At 38.3% G+C, this 16,848-nt stretch overlaps 2 protein-coding genes across 10 annotated transcripts in view; one reads left to right on the top strand and one right to left on the bottom strand.

Moving 5' to 3' along the window:
• LOC117994968 (uncharacterized) overlaps positions 1–16,848 on the bottom strand; it is a 185,032-nt gene that overhangs the window by 131,309 nt on the left and 36,875 nt on the right. The window lies entirely within an intron of this gene.
• On the top strand, positions 1,452–16,471 carry LOC117994963 (zinc finger protein 678-like). 4 transcript variants are annotated; one of them, XM_069508212.1, is made up of 10 exons: positions 1,454–1,722; positions 3,183–3,335; positions 3,577–4,338; positions 5,016–5,213; positions 5,694–5,818; positions 7,367–7,477; positions 9,265–9,468; positions 13,816–13,927; positions 14,614–14,724; positions 16,232–16,471. In XM_069508212.1, the coding sequence occupies exons 1-10, from the start codon at positions 1,579–1,581 to the stop codon at positions 16,451–16,453; spliced, it is 2,142 nt and encodes a 713-aa protein (XP_069364313.1). In that variant the 5' UTR covers positions 1,454–1,578; the 3' UTR covers positions 16,454–16,471. The 4 variants fall into 4 exon arrangements, with proteins under 4 accessions (XP_069364314.1, XP_069364315.1, XP_069364313.1 ...); XM_034982938.2 differs by having other exon boundaries at positions 1,456–1,722; positions 3,198–3,335; XM_069508213.1 differs by lacking the exon at positions 9,265–9,468 and having other exon boundaries at positions 1,452–1,722.

Below are 16,848 nucleotides of genomic sequence, written 5' to 3'. Positions count from 1 at the left end.
TCCGTCTAACAGTTCGTTGTCCAATATTAAGCGCATCAGCTACGCGTTCAACCACTGACGTTATAGGTAAAATTGGCCCTCCATTTTGAGCTTCACGATCGAAATAGTTACGAAGGCGTATTAGGAACTCACGTGTCTGACTATTTAGAACAGTTCTCTGCGTACGTTCGGTCATATCGACGAAATCCACAACAAAGGGCTTGAACAGAGTCCAAATTAACGAGCAAGGGTCAACAGTAATGCAGTATCAATATTTGAAATCCAAAGCCAGGTCAAAACTATATCACAATCGCATTGCACTGACAGTTTATACTTTTCGAAGCAACGTCAATTCGAAACTGCTTTGTTTTGCATTGAGCATTGACGCGAGTTTGCCGGAGGTAGTAGTTGTGCTAGCCAGCGATCCTATGTGACGATCGTATTAGATTCCATTTTTAAAAATTTATTGATATTTTTTTGCGATTTCAGAGGTTTGTCCACATAGTGAAAATTGTTCATATTCACAAGTACATTCACCCCTTAAATGGTGCAAACTGATTTTTCTACACTTGTATACATTTAAGAAATCAATTTAATAAATAAATTTTGAGTCCTAAACCTAAAACTACATTCGATAAAATTTATGAATCTCTGCACATCACTATCGTCAATAAAGTAATACAATTATTTCCTTCAAAGTCGTTATCAATTAATACGGAACTTCATGAGCGGACAAACGTCAAACCGGCCATCATAGCGTGCCGCTAGTTTAACGAAAATCGATATCTCTATCAACAAAAGATCGATATTATAGGTTGAATTCGCATCTCTATGTCAACAGCACTATCATAAACTCAGAACAAGGACTATTAGAAGTAGCCCTATTGTGACACTTACTGTTAGAGAGAGATAGCTAAATGCATTTAAGCTCTTATTAGAACGTGACAAAATGATTGTGTTTTGTCCTTATCACCGTGGCCACTTTTATTTGTTTGCCAAAATGTATTTGTACGTGAGATTTTGGCAAACAATGTGAAGTGAGGTTATGTTGACTCAAGTAGGTATTGTAAATAAATAATATATTCGTTTTGTTGTTTTTTGTTTTTGAAGTTATTGTGCAATGGTGGGTTGCAGTATACTAGGCTACAATAGCCGAAGCGAACGTAAAATAGACGGAATAACATTTCACAAGTAAGTACCTCTGCTTGAGCGAGAGGGACATATCTAGACATATCTGTGATAATCTATGTACTCTGTGGTCATCAGTATGATTGTGGGATTGTAGAAGGTAGGTAGGTCAAAGAAGTTGGAAGTACTACTAGTACGTATAGTCTATGATGATGCTGATGCTGTCAACCATAGATTATCTACTATATTACTAGAGCTGTCAACTGACAAATAAAAATTATGGTTTGGGCTGGGCATGGTTTGGGTTTGTCTTGTCTGTGTCCTTTTAATTCTGGTCGGTGTCTGTGTCCATCTTTTTGGTGAAAAATGTTATTGGTCCGTGGTGAAAAATATAAAGACAAAACAAAAATTAAATTACATTTTCTATTTTAAGTATAAGCTTTTGATTTTACTATATTATTTGAAATAAATATGGAAGACGACGCAAAACTAACGTTAAAAAAGATCTGTTGTACATGCCTAAGTGTTGATCGCAAATTAAATCAGCTTTGCAAGCTCAAAGATGGTGTAAACAACTTGTTTTCTTTAGTGTCAGTGGACTCGGAGGCATATGAGGTAAAAAGTTTTTAAAGTAAACTAATTTATATAGTCAACCTCCCCGGTGCAGTACCTAGGTACTAAATATATCGCTCGCTTTTCGTATTTAGTATGTCCTCGAAGGAAATCATTTAATCGTTTAAGATCAAATAAATAATTATTTCAGTGCGTCCCCTCAATTAATTAGATTGATGGTATATTCGCTCCTTTGTAAGAGCCGTATAGCCTAGTGGTTAAGACATCTGCCTCCTACTCTGGAGGTCAAGGCTTTTTCTTCCATTACTTTATTTCCCAGCCAATAAGTTATCATCATGATCAATCCATCGCCGGCTCACTACAGAGCACGGGTCTCCTCCCAAAGTGAGAAGAGTTTTGGCCATAGTCTACCACGCTGGCCATGTGCGACTTCGCAGACTTCACACCCCCTCTATAACATTATGGCGAACTCTTAGACTCTGAAAAGTTAGATGTGAACATTGAAGGAAAACATTGTGAGGAAACCTGCATGCCTGGAAGTTATAGTAATGCTCTCAAAGGTGTGTGAAGTCTGCCAATAGAATAGAATAGAATTTATTTTATTCAAGTTGACTTATTACAAGTTCTTTTGAATCGTTAACTAGTTAAATTTACCAATGGTTCGGAATGCCGTTCCTACCGAGAAGAACCGGCAAGAAACTCGGCGGTTGCTCTTTTCAAGTCATCAATTTACAATATTATTATACCATACTGTACAAGCAATTGCAGCCCCGTGTATTGCTGGAGCGAGTCAAATCCAAGCTTTCTTATCATTTACATAGTCTTCCTCTGTATAATATGCTTTTTTTAGGAGCACACTTTTAATAGACTTTTTAAACTTGTGTAAAGGCAAGTCTAAAATTGTTTGTGGGATTTTATTATAAAATTACTAGCTGATCCGCCCTGGCTTCGCTTGGGTGGAGTTTAGAAAATTGAGGGGGAGGTTGAATTAAATTTTTCTCTTCGCGAATTAGCTAAATCAGTTCAGCTGTTCTCGAGATTTGCGATGAGCAACACATTTAGCGATTCATTTTTATATTATAGACTAGAGACCCGCCCCGGCTTCGCATGGGTGGCAATGTAGATACTTATGTAGTGTCACTTCCATACTAATATTATAAATGCAACCACCGCCGCCTCCGTCGCGTTTTGTTTGCGCGTAATATTTGTTAATTTTCGATGGAAGCTTGATTTCTTCCGACATTTCGTTTAAAAATCGTCATATTTCAATAAATTAACACAAACCAATATTAAATTATACCTATAAACCTTCCTCTTGAATCACTCTATCTGTTGGTGAAAACCGCATTAAAATCCGTTGCGTAGTTTAAAAGATCTACGCGTTCATACATACAGACAGCGGGAAGCGACTTTATTTTATACTATGTAGAGATTACACCCATTCCCACAAATGACTTTCCCACTTTCGCGATCCGCATGCTCATAATGATGATGATATTTAGATTGTGTGGTTCCAGGCCATGTTCAGGAGAGATGGGACCCAGCTGTACATCTGTTGGGAGTGTGATGCGCTCATGAGGAGGCAACGGAGGTTCATCAACCAAGTGTGCGTTGCTCAGACACAACTGTCTCAAATTGTTGAAGGTCAAATTGTTGTAAGTATAGCTATTTACGACTTTTATTTGTATAATTCCTGCAAATTGCTATTGTGCTGGAACCATGTCTCATTAGCATCGAAATTACGTCATTTTGACGTCAGCCGAAATAAGAACATACATACCATCAGTTCGAAACTTCAGTCTAGTGCTGACGTCACTAAAATGGCGGCCACGAGCATTAGCAATTTGCGGGACTTATACCATTTTTTGGGTCTTATTTTGTGAACTTTTGTTTCAGTTAAAACCACAAAATAGTCTATCAAAACTAACTACGATTCACCAAAACTCTTACCACAAAGAATTTATATTTCACGATATTACCATAGACAATTTCATAGATTGCGGACCTGATATAAACATTCCAGTTAAATCAGAAACACCTTTAATAGACACAGATTATGAATTGGCTAGTTTAAGTGACGGAGAATCAACCATAGATAACATAGAAGACGTTACAGTATCAGAAAACAAATTAGAAATAAAACCTCTTGACTTTAATAAAATAAAATCAAAAGTAAAATCCATAGACAACATAGATGAGATAGAATTATTAGAAAATAAATTAAAAGTTAGTATCAATAAAAGAGGTCTAGTTAAAAGAAAAGTTGATAATGAAATTGAAGTTGTGAAAAAAGTGAAGAGTCAATCTGAATTCAATAATATTAATATAACAGTAGTAGATAAGAAAATAGAAATAAAACCCCTTGAAAAGAATAGAAAATTAAAAAATGAAAGGACAGTTAAAGATTCTAAAGGATTAGATAAAAATATAGTAATAGAAACTATATGGAACAAAAGAAAAGTAAAGAAAGAAGAGGAATTCATAAAAGAAGATGGTTTCTGTAGAATGAGAATGACTGAAGAAGAATTATTAGATAGTATTGAGAGAAGGAAGGCGGAAAATGATTATGTGCTTGCTTCATACAAATGTGAGTCTTGTGTCGAAGTGTTTAAGGACCAAAATGATTTGGAGGAACACAATTCTAAATCACATTTACAGGTAAGAATAGAGAAACGGACATCAATTTTCAAATTCAAAATGGTGTATAATGCGTAAAAAAACCGGCCAAGTCAGATTCTCACACCGAAAATTCCGTACTACAGTCGTATTTTTTCGACATTTTGCACGTTAAATCAAATACTATTATGCATAAAAATAAATAAAAATCTGTTTTAGAATGTACAGATGAAGCCCTTTCATATGATACCCCACTTGATATAGTTATCTTACTTTGAAAATTGAAAATACTAATTATAAGTTCATTACAACAATTTTTTTTTGTGTGATGTAACCGCAAATTCACTATTTTCAGATTTTTCCCCTAATGTCTGCTATGAGTCCTACCTACCTGCCAACTTTCATGATTCAAGGTCAACGGGAAGTACCCTGTAGGTTTCTTGACAGACAGACAGACAACAAAGTGATCCTATAAGGGTTCCGTTTTTCCTTTTGAGGTACGGAACCCTAAAAAAGAAAAATAGTTGACTACTAGGTAAGCCAGACTCCATACTAAAATATTCAAAAACTTTCACAGTGCGACAAGGCTATCTTGGCGCGTGGCGAAAATCGGAATTAACGTTGCCGTCAAGTGTCCCCTTTGTTCTCCAACAGCGCCCCCCTGTCAATGTCATTCAAGTGCCAAGAGAGCCTTGTCGCACAGTATTTTTTTTTTACAGAAATCAAAATTAATACAATGTGACATCTGTCAAGTTTACATCAAGTTCTGGTGGTTGGCGGAACACAAGGACGAACATTATGTCAAATATCAATGTAACAAATGTAGTGAAGTATGTTATAATGTGATAGATATGTTGGCACATTTGAAGAACATACATGAGATGAAGAATATGTTAACTAAGGATATCATTAGAACGGTAGCCTATTTTTTTCTATATTACATATAATTGCGTGCAAAACTCGGGTCAATGCCCCGCCTACGACGCGGCATTGAATCCGGGTGACCTACTTACGGAACGTACATTGACCTCTAACGTCAGTCAGATGATACATTGCAAATAAACGCTAGGGGTCAACGAACGTTCCGGAAGTAGGTCACTCGGAGTCAAAGCCGCGTCGTAGGCGGGGCATTGACCCGAGTTTTGCACGCTATACATTGCGGGTTTGAAAAATACTAAATCACTAAAACTACAAAATGAGGCAAATGGTTATTGGTATTGGATTGTGTTTAGGTAGTATAACAATAACGCTAAGGTTTTGTTAGCGTTCTGGTTACACCATGTATTTTATTTAAAAAAAATAGAGATCCCTACGATAAGCTACCTGTACGAAGCTGCAGCGGGTCGCTAGTTAAGATGGTACGGAACCTTTCATGTGCGAGGTTTTTCATTTTCCAGCTCAAAAGAAGAGCTCAACAAACGAAACCTAATTTGGCGCCAAGAAAGAGCGATATACCAGACGAACAGATAAACGAGGAGTTCCCATCAGGATATAAATGTGCCGAGTGCAATAAGTATTTTGAGTAAGTTATCTTTAGTATCATCATTAGCTAAGTTCTTTTTATTTGTCTAGATATTTTGCAAATGCTGTATTACACATTTTATAGATACATTTATCAGCCTGTGTTTGTTTATAAGTGTCGTAGTTTGTGTTAAATTAATGTATTGTGTGTGTGTTCCTAATAAATAAAATATACATAAAATAAAACTCATCCACCCATCACAAGCTCACTGCTGAGAACAGGTCTCCTCTCAGAATGAGAAGAGTTTTGGCCATGGTTCATTAGGGTTCTGTTATCTCTGTCTGTCTGTCTGTCGGTCTGTCAACAGTGGCGTGCATAGGGTTTAAAGCCAGGGTAAGCAGTACTTAGGTAAGCAAGTCAAAGAATAATGAGCATTGAGCAATTTCAACCGAGTTAACTATTTCTTGGGTAAGCAGCGCTTTTATGCCTCTATGAGTTGCACGCCACTGTCTGTCAAGAATACTATACGGTACTTCCCGTTGACTTAGAATCATGAAATTTGGCAGGTAGGTAGGTCTTATAGCTGACATTCGGGGAAAAATCTGACAACCGTGAAATTGTGGTTACATAACACAAAAAAAAAATTGTGATCATGAAATAATAATTAGTATTTTCAATTTTCGAAATAAGATAACTATATCAAGTGGGGTATCATATGAAAGGGCTTCACCTGTGCATTCTAAAACAGATTTTCATTTATTTTTAATCAAATATTGCTATTTTTAACTTTCAAAGTAAGATTACTACTTATATCAAATGGGGTATCATATGAAAGGCATTCTGAAACAGATTTTTATTTATTTTTATGCATCATAGTTTTTGAACTATCGTGCAACTACGGAACCCTCGGTGAGCGAGCCTGACTCGTACTTGGCCGGTTTTTTTTAAATAGAGATAGCGAGCAAATGAGCAGGTCACCTGATGTTAAGTGATTGCCACCGCCCATGAACATTTGCAACACAAGAAGAACGTGATTTTTTGCATGGGTATAGTTTAAGACCTGGAGAGTGACATAGGCTACTTTTTATCCCGGAAAATCAATGAGTTCCCACGGGATTATAGAAACCTTAATCCACGCGTAGTAAGTATATAACCTACTAGCTTATGCTCGCGACTTCGTCCGCGTGGACTACAAAATTTCAAAACCCTATTTCACCCCATTAGGAGTTGAATTTTCAAAAATCCTTTCTTAGCGGATGCCTACGTCATAATAGCTATCTGCATGCCAAATTTCAGCCCGATCCGTCCAGTAGTTTGAGCTGTGCGTTGATAGATCAGTCAGTCAGTCAGTCAGTCACCTTTTCCTTTTATATATATAGAGATTATAACGTAGTAAGTAAATGAAGCCTCAATAGCTCAACGGGTAAAGGAGCGGACTGAAAACGAAAGGTCGACGGTTCAAACCCCGCCCGTTGCACTATTGTCGTACCTACTCCTAGCACAAGCCTGACGCTTAGTTGGAGAGGAAAGAGGAATATTAGTCAATTAACAATGGCTAATATTCTTTTAAAAAAAAGCACGGATAATAACATTGATCTGTTGTTACAGGAACAGATACCAGCGATACAAACACGTTGTGAGGGTGCACAGGGAGGGACATAAGTGCGACACGTGCGGCAAAACATTCGCGTTCAAGAACACGCTCAATAAGCATGTACAGTGAGTATTAATACAATCTAGGTATACCTACAACAGTGCGTGTTGCCAGTGATGACATATGGATCCGAGACATGGTCGCTAACTATGGGCCTCATAAGAAAGCTCAGAGTCACTCAGCGGGCGATGGAGAGAGCTATGTGCGGAGTTTCTCTACGTGATCAATGAGGAAATGAGGAGATCCGTAGGAGAACTAGAGTAACCGACATAGCTCAACGGGTTGCGAAGCTGAAGTGCCAATGGGCAGGGCACATAGTTCGTACAACCGATAGTCGTTGGGGTCCCAAGGTGCTGGAATGGCGACCTCGCAACGGAAGACGCAGTGTTGGAATACCCCCCACTAGGTGGATGGACGACATCAGACGAGTCGCAGGGAGCCGCTGGATGGCGGCGGCGCAAGACCGCGGCATGTGGCAAGTCCCTACAAGAGACCTATGTCCAGCTGTGGACGTCTATCGGTCGGTTGATGATGATGATGATGTCGTTGCGATCTTTTAAAAAATATAGGTTTTTTTGGTGCCATGAAAAGTAAGAAAAAAATTAAAAATTGTGTTATTTCTTGAACAAAAGAACGGAACCCTTCGTGTGCGAGCCCGACTCACACTTGTACGGGAGCGGTGTGCGGGCTCGACCGTAGCAAAGGGAGATCTCCCACCGAGCAGTTGGTTGTGCTCGGTAGCGCCAGCTGGGCCGACGGTTGTGTCTTGAGATTTCTTTATATAGTCCAGCCCCCCAATTGTGTAAGAATAACCATTTCATGGCTATCGCAATCGTCAAGAAATTCTGCCATTTGATTGGTTGATTCGCTGTTTACAGTTTTTCACAGCCAATCAAAGGGCAGAATTCTTGACGATTGCGATAGCCATGAAATGGTTATTCTTACACAATTGGGGGGCAGATTGCAGAAAACTCCGTTAGTGCGAGTACTGAAAATGAAATGAAAATGAAAATGAAAATCTTTTTTATTCGTATAAACTTTTACAAGTGCTTACGAATAGTCGGATGCATCTACCACTGGTTCGGAATGCCTTTCCTGCCGAGAAGAACCAGCAAGAAACTCGGCGGTTGCTCTTTTCAAATATTTGATATAGGTACAAGATTATGCCGTGTATAAAATAGTATTTGCAGTCTTGTGCGTTGCTGGAACGAGCTGCAGGTCAAATCCACGCTCTTTTATCATTTAGATAATCTTCAATTGTGTAATATGCTTTTTTCAGGAGCATATATGCAATTCCATAATACTGTCGGCCAGTGTTTCCGTATGTAAATTGAGAATTACCGTGTTCAAGGGTTAAAATTACGGTGTTTCTAGATTAAATTACGGTGGATTAGCTAAAAGAATACCGTGTAAATTACCGTGTCATTTTTAAAAGAAAAAACGTCACGAATTAGCTTTTTAATCAGCTATTAATATTATTCTGAATCTGACTCTCCTAGCATAGCAATATCTTTTTCATATACGGATTTATTCATATTAATATTTTGTTAAATCTCATTAGTTTTACATTTTACTCCTTCCTAATTGCTTGAATAAGGACGAAATACTACTATTACGCAGTATATTATGAATTTTTAACGTGATTTTGTATTACGGTGACACGGTCAAGGTAATGGCCATATTACCTTGACGGTAGATTAAGGCTGAAGTACGGTGCATCTACGGTAATTACCGTGTACATGGAAACACTGCTGTCGGCGGTACATTAGTTCGGGACTACGTCATGAAATGTTATCGATTGAATAGCGCCATCTAGTTTCAACTGTGGCAACCGCCACTCACCGATTTCCAGGATCCACGCGGCTCCCCAACCAACGGAACAGTGTACCGTCTGCGGCAAAATGGTTCGTCGCGACGGCATGAGAGCGCACGCGCGTATACACGGCAGTCGCGCGACCTTCCACTGCGTCGCGTGCGACAAGCGATTCGTGTCGCGCGACTCCTACGAGAAGCATCTCAAGTACTCCAGCAGGCACGCGACCACCGATGTACGCAAGTTAGTTCAAAATTTTCCAAAAAAAATTAAGGGTGTTAACAGGAAAGTAGAATACTTAATAGTAAAAAATAATTTTTTCTCAACAAATTTAAAAAAAAAAAGTTAAAATGAGGGATAATGTTAGGAAAAATAGGAAGGTGAGATTTGTAGAGCCAAAAATGTATAACTACTACGGTAGAAGAATAAGCGCATATTTAGTTCCTAAAATATTTAATGCAATCGGTTGGGCTGGGGAGGATATCGATAGGCTCAGTGAGGGAGTCCTTAAGAAGAGGCTAAAGAAACACTTACTTAGGGACTCTCTAACTGACTATCATGCTTCTTAATTATTAATTTGTGTGTTTTGTGTTTTCTTTGGTTATTTATTAGTAAGTTGTTAGTATACTCAATTGTGTTAGTTTATCTTTTAGTGAAGTAGGTAGGTTTAAATTAGTATGTAGTACAGTTTTTATTATAAGAATAGATATAGGTGTATGAATAGCGTTAAGGAAATATAGTAGTAAGTTATGTACATAGTGTTAAGAGCGCCACCTCGCCAACAAACTGGCCCACCAGTTTGGCGAGATAGATATGTAGGAAACTTTGTAAAATTATTATGAATAAATAAATTTAAAAAAAAAAGTGGCGTGCACAGGGTTTGAAGCCAGGGTAGGCATTAGTTAGGTAGGAACCGGTTTACTGGCAGGTCATAATGTAAAATTTGCATTGAGCTATTACAACTGGGGTAAGCAGTGCATTTATGCCTCTATGACCTGCACGCCACTGGGTGTAAGGTATGTAGGACCCTAGTAAAAACGAAGACAAAGGCTGACTGGTCCATCAAAAAAAAAAAATATCGTGCGCGTCAGATGTTGAGAATCAAAAACCGGCCAAGTGCGAGACAGGCTCGCGCAATGAGGGTTCCGTACTACAGTCGTATTTTTTCGACATTTTACACGATAATTCAAATACTATGATGCATAAAAATAAATAAAAATCTGTTTTAGAATGTACAGGTGAAGACCTTTCATATGATACCCCCACTTGATATAGTTATCTTACTTCGAAAATTGAAAATACTAATTATTGGTTCATGACCACAATTTAATTTGTTTTATGTGATCTAACCCTAAATTCACGGTTTTCAGATTTTTCCCCAAATGTCAGCTAATAGACCTACCTACCTGCCAAATTTCATGATTCTAGGTCAACGGGAAGTACCCTGTACTGCCGTCCTCAAGCTAAAACGTCGTTAACCAACATTTGGCCAAATTTGACTTTTTAACGCTATCTTACTTAGATTTTTTTTTTCTATCGACCAATCTAATCGGTATTTTCCTAGCTGCTGTAGTTTTTGAAATAGCAATATGAAGAACGTCGTTAAATAACTACCTGTTCATATGATAACAACACTTAAACGCATTTAACTGACATTTGCCAGTCTAAAATGTCTCAAAGCTGGTTTTTTTCTTAAATTCCTTAACTTAAATGTCTTTAAAGTCACTATACTTATTTTTAAATTAAGTTTTTCTCCAAAATTATGGTGCACTATTCCATAACTTAAATGTCTTTTAACGAAAATGCTAGACTAAAATGTCTTTAATGACACATAAACGCGTTACAGTTTAGTGATATTTTGCAAAAAAATATTGTTTCCTATCCTAAAATAACTCTATCCCGCAATACATAACTTTAATGTCTCTAACTATTCCCGCATCTCGCGAGGTTGACTTTCTTCTTCTTGCAATGCCGTCTCCTATCGGAGGTTGGCAATCATTAGAGCTATCTGCACCTTGGACACTGCTGCTCGGAAAAGAGATCGGGTACTCTTCCCGTACCATTGGCGTAAATTCTTTAGCCACGATGTTCTTCTACGGCCTGGTGGTAAGACTGCCGGCTGTTTTCCCCTGAATAATGAGCTGAAGGCAGTCGTATTTGCTATTTCTCATAATATGGCTGAAATACTCCAACTTCCGCACTTTTATGGTCTTCAGGATTTCAACATCTTCACTTAGCCTCTGTAGTACAGTTGCATTTTTGATACACTGTACCCAAGAGATTCTCAACATTCTTCTGTATACCCACATTTCAAAAGCTTCTAACTTTGACTAGTGCGCCTGCGAGAGCTTTCTGTAAACGCTTTGTGGCATTCAATCAAACGTTTGCACCAACAGGCAAAATAACCAATGAGTTCAAACCTCTCACTGTACTCTGGAATGATAGCGTAGTGGGAAGAAAACAAGAGGACATAACGGACTAAGAGGACTTGCTATGAAGAAAAAAGGAAAATTGTATGATTTTATGGATTTTGTAATGTCACAATTATTACAGCTGACCTAAGATAGTGCTTTTATTTTATTTATGAATACTGAGGATATTTTGAAATCCATGGTTTTTCACGGTTCACTTCTACAAACGGGCCCACAAAGGACGATGGTAACTGAAGAGAGAGTCATAAAATCCAGCTTCACAGGGGAAGTTGGAAAAAATATTATTAGGATTACGATCAATCACAAATACAATAGATACAATAAAACTATAATATACATTAATATGCTACTCGTAATATCTACGTACAATAATTAACCTCGGAAAACAGATACAACTCCTTAACCTGTGAACCCCACTTAGCCATGATAGTTTCCTTTAAAATTGATTATATTATATACTACTGCTGTGAATTTTTTCACGTTCCTTTATACAACCATATGGCTGATAAAGGGGGTAGACACTTGACTCTAATAAAAATTAGCACTTTAATTAAAACATCATATTTTACAACGGATCTAGAAATTGAAAAATGATGTTCCCACACCCACAGTATTTTTAAAAGACCTATTCAACGATATCTCACACTATGGGGTAGACGAGAAAAAAAAATTCACCCCCACTTTACATGTAGGAGAGCCACCCTAAAAATAATATTTATCACAATTTTATTTCACCACTTTGTCGGCGTGATTAATATTTATACCCATGCCAAATTACAGATTTCTAGCACTAATACTATAAGTTTTAACAAAATAAGAGACTACTTTCGGACTGTTCCTCTTTCAATTGTTGTAGTTACCGTTACTTTCATTGGAAAACCTCAAATTTTTATAAACAATGCTAACCTAAAACGTCGCTACGGTTCGATCATTTGCAATAAACCACATTTTAGTTTAGCAATTCTCCCCAAAAAACGCTACTGTATAAAAACCATTTCTATTCTACTAGACTAAAATGTGTTTAAATTACAAAAGCCGCATTTTAAGTGTTATGTTATTGATAGTTTTAAGGATCATAACCTAACCTACAATGTCGTTAAAGTCTTTTAGAATCATTTTACTTTAGTAATTATACAATTTTTTTTAGTTTCGTAAAGCGATGAAAAAAGTAAATGCAATCCAAGCCTTAAACGTCTTAAAGGGTAATCTAACGACATTTAGGTTATGTAAATACAAGACGTTGTTAGAAAAAATGCTAGACTAAAAAGCCAAAACTGTCCTGCTTTAATTATTATTTATTCTAGAAACTTAAAAATACAGCTATTCAAAAGTGCTCTATTTGCTCTACATTTTCATAGTTTCAAGTTTTGTATACGGTTATTAGTTATCAAATGGCATCATTTCTTCATAAATTCGCGCTTTTTTGATCATATCTCGAAACTTGGTTGTGGTAGTTAACGACACTTTAGCTTTAGGACGGCAGCGTAGGTTTCTTGACAGACAGACAGACAGACAACAAAGTGATCCTATAAGGGTTCCGTTTTTCCTTTTGAGGTACGGAACCCTAAAAACCGGCCAAGTACGAATCAGACTCGCGTACCGAGGGTTCCGTACAACAGTCGTATTTTATCGACATTTTGCACGATAAATCAAAAACTACATACTAGATCTCGTTCAAACCAATTTTCGGTGTAAGTTTGCATGGTAATTTACATCATATATTTTTTTTACTTTTATCATTCTCTTATTTTAGAAGTTACAGGGGGGTGGGGGGTGGGGGGGGGAAAACACACACACATTTTACCACTTTGGAAGTGTCTCTCGCGCAAACTATTCAGTTTAGAAAAAAATTATATTAGAAACCTCAATATCATTTTTGAATCCTATCCATACATGTCACATATGGGTTTGATGAAAAATAATTTTTTTGAGTTTCAGTTCTAAGTATGGGGAATCCCAAAATTTATTGTTTTTTTTTCTATTTGTGTGTAAAAATCTTAATGCGGTTCACAGAATACATCTACTTACCAAGTTTCAACAGTATAGCTCTTATAGTTTCGGAAAAAAGTGGACAGACATACAGACAAACATGACAAATCTATAAGGGTTCCGTTTTTTGCCATTTAGATACGGAACCTTGAAAATACATGTTTTCCAGATACAAATGCACAATGTGCGACAAAGGGTTCCGCACAGCAACCGCACTGAGCGACCACGTGAACTATAACCATATGGGGAAGACGCAGCACAAGTGCCCTATATGTCACAAGGTAAAGTACACACACACACACACACACACACACACACACACACACACACACACACACATACACACACACACACACATACAGGCTGCAACCAAAACGCTAGCAAAAACTAAGACAGGTAAAAGTTCTGATGATTGAATTATTAAAAACCGGCCAAGTGCGAGTCAGGCTCGCGCAACGAGTGTTCCGTACTGCAGTCGTATTTTTTCGACATTTTGCACGATAATTCAAAAACTATGATGCATAAAAATAAATAAAAATCTGTTTTAGAATGAACAGGCGAAGACCTTTCATATGATACCCCACTTGATATAGTTATCTTACTTCGAAAATTGGAAATACTAATTATTAGTTCATGACCACAATTTTTTTTTCTGTGTTCCTTATATACTTTATCTCAGCACTCAGCAACTTAAAGGCAATAAAATTTATGATTTGACTAGCTTATGCTCGCGACTTCGTCCGCGTGGACTACAAAATTTCAAACCCCTATTTAACCCCCTTAGGAGTTGAATTTTCAAAAATCCTTTGTTAGCGGATGCCTACGTCATAATAGCTATCTGCATGCCAAATTTCAGCCCGATCCGTCCAGTAGTTTGAGCTGTGCGTTGATAGATCAGTCAGTCAGTCAGTCAGTCAGTCACCTTCTCCTTTTATATATATATATATAGATTTGATTTGATTTGCAGGCTCTGGCGACTCGTCGCTGCGTGACGCGACACGTCAGTCGCGCGCACCTCGGCATCAAGGAGAAGTCGGGCGACAAGATACTGTGCCAGACTTGCGGGAAGGCTTTCAGGGTAAGATCATCATGATCAACCCATCGCCGGCTCACTACAGAGCACGGGTCTCCTCTCAGAGTGAGACGGGTTTTAGCCATAGTCTACCACGCTGGCCATGTGCGGATTGGTATGGAGAACTCTCAGGCATGCAGGTTTCCTCACGATGTTTTCCTTCACAGTTAAAGCAAGTGATATTTAATTAATTAAAACGCACATAACTCCGAAAAGTTTGAGTTGCGTGCCCGGGATCGAACCCCCGACCTCCGATTAGAAGGCGGACGTCCTAACCACTAGGCTATCGCAGCAGGGTAAGATACGCTAATGTTTTTAACCGACTTCAAAAGAGGAGGTTGTGTATTCGACCTGTGTGTGTCTGTGTTAAAAACAAATAACAACCGGCCAAGTGAGAGTCAGGCTCGCGCACCGAGAGTTCCGTTGTACAGTCGTATTTTTTCGACATTTTGCACGATAAAACAAAAAATATGATTCATAAAAAAAAAATCAGTTTTAGAATCCACAGGTGAAGCCCTTTCATAATATGATACCACACTTGGTATAGTAATCTTACTTTGATAGTTGAAAATACTAATTATTAGTTCATGACAGCAATTTAATTTTTTTTCTGTGATGTAAACACAAAATCACGTTTTTCAGATTTTTTCCCAAATGTCAGCTATAAGACCTACCTACCTGCCACATTTCATGATTCTAGGTCAACGGGAAGTACCCTGTAGGTTTCTTGACAGACAGACAGACACCAAAGTGATCCTATAAGAGTTCCGTTTTTCCTTTTGAGGTACGGAACCCTAAAAAACCGGCCAAGTGCGATTTGGACTCGCACACAAAGGGTTCCGTACCATCGTAGAAGAAATAACACTTTTTGTTCCATATGACATTGCTTCAGGCTAAAATTTCATGATCAACGGGAAGTACCCTCCCTGTAGGTTTTGATTCCCCTGAATGGACAGATACGACAGACAGTCTGTCTGTCTGATAAACAGACTAGGAATGATCCCATAAGGGTTCCTTTTTCCTTCTGGGGTACGGGACCTTAAAAATCAAGATGGCGTAAAAAAACTAGCTTATTCCCGTGACTTCGTCCGCGTGGACTACACAAATTTCAAACCCCTATTTCACCTCCTTAGGGGTTGAATTTTCAAAAATCCTTTCTTAGCGAATGCCTACGTCATAATAGCTATCTGCATGCCAAATTTCAGCCCGATCCCTTCAGTAGTTTGAGCTGTGCGTTGATAGATCAGTCAGTCAGTCACCTTTTTCTTTTATATATTTAAACTAGCTGATGCCCGCGACTTCGTCCGCGTGGAATAAGGTTTTTTAAAAATCCCGTGGGAACTCTATGATTTTCCGGGATTTTTTAGCCTATGTCACTCTCCAGGTCTTTGTCTATACCCATGCAAAAAATCACGTCAATCCGTTGCATCATTGCGACGTGATTGAAGGACAAACCAAGAAACAAACACACTTTCGCAATTATAATAAGGGTACTGCTATCACTTTTTTCCAGGACACGAAGTGTCTCCGCGAACACGAGCTAATACATACGGGAGAGAAACCTCTCTCCTGCGACCTGTGCGGACGCACGTTCCGGCAGTCTGCGTGTCTGTACACGCACAAGCGTCGCGTGCACAAGGTGACGCCCGCCAGGCTGCGCGTGCGACACACGACGACAGACGGCGACGCGCGGGAGATAACAAGCGAAATAAACCAATTGGCTTCAATAAATTGACATTAGTGATATAATAAATGTGTTTTATTTTATAAGTCTCGCAAATTCTCTGAGCCTCAATAGCTCAACCGGTATAGGAGTGGACTGAAAACCGAAAGGTCGACGGTTCAAATCCCGCCCGTTGCACTATTGTCGTACCTACTCCTAGCACAAGCTTGACCCTTAATTGGAGAGGAAAGGGGAATATTAGTCATTTAAAAATGGCTAATATTCTTTTAAAAAAAAAAAAAAAAGCTATAGCGCTGGAACCATGTCTCATTAACATCGAAATGACGTCATTTGACGTATATTAAAGTAAAAATATACCATCAGCTCAAAACTTCAGTCTAGCGCTGACGTCACTGAAATGGCGGCCACGCGCATTAGCAATTTGCGGGGTTTTTATAATTGTCCTT

This window comes from Maniola hyperantus, chromosome 28 (assembly GCF_902806685.2).
Source record: "Maniola hyperantus chromosome 28, iAphHyp1.2, whole genome shotgun sequence".
NCBI classification, from domain to species: domain Eukaryota; kingdom Metazoa; phylum Arthropoda; class Insecta; order Lepidoptera; family Nymphalidae; genus Maniola; species Maniola hyperantus.
Note: the sequence above shows the minus strand (reverse complement) of the source record. Positions and strands in the feature narration are given on the sequence as shown.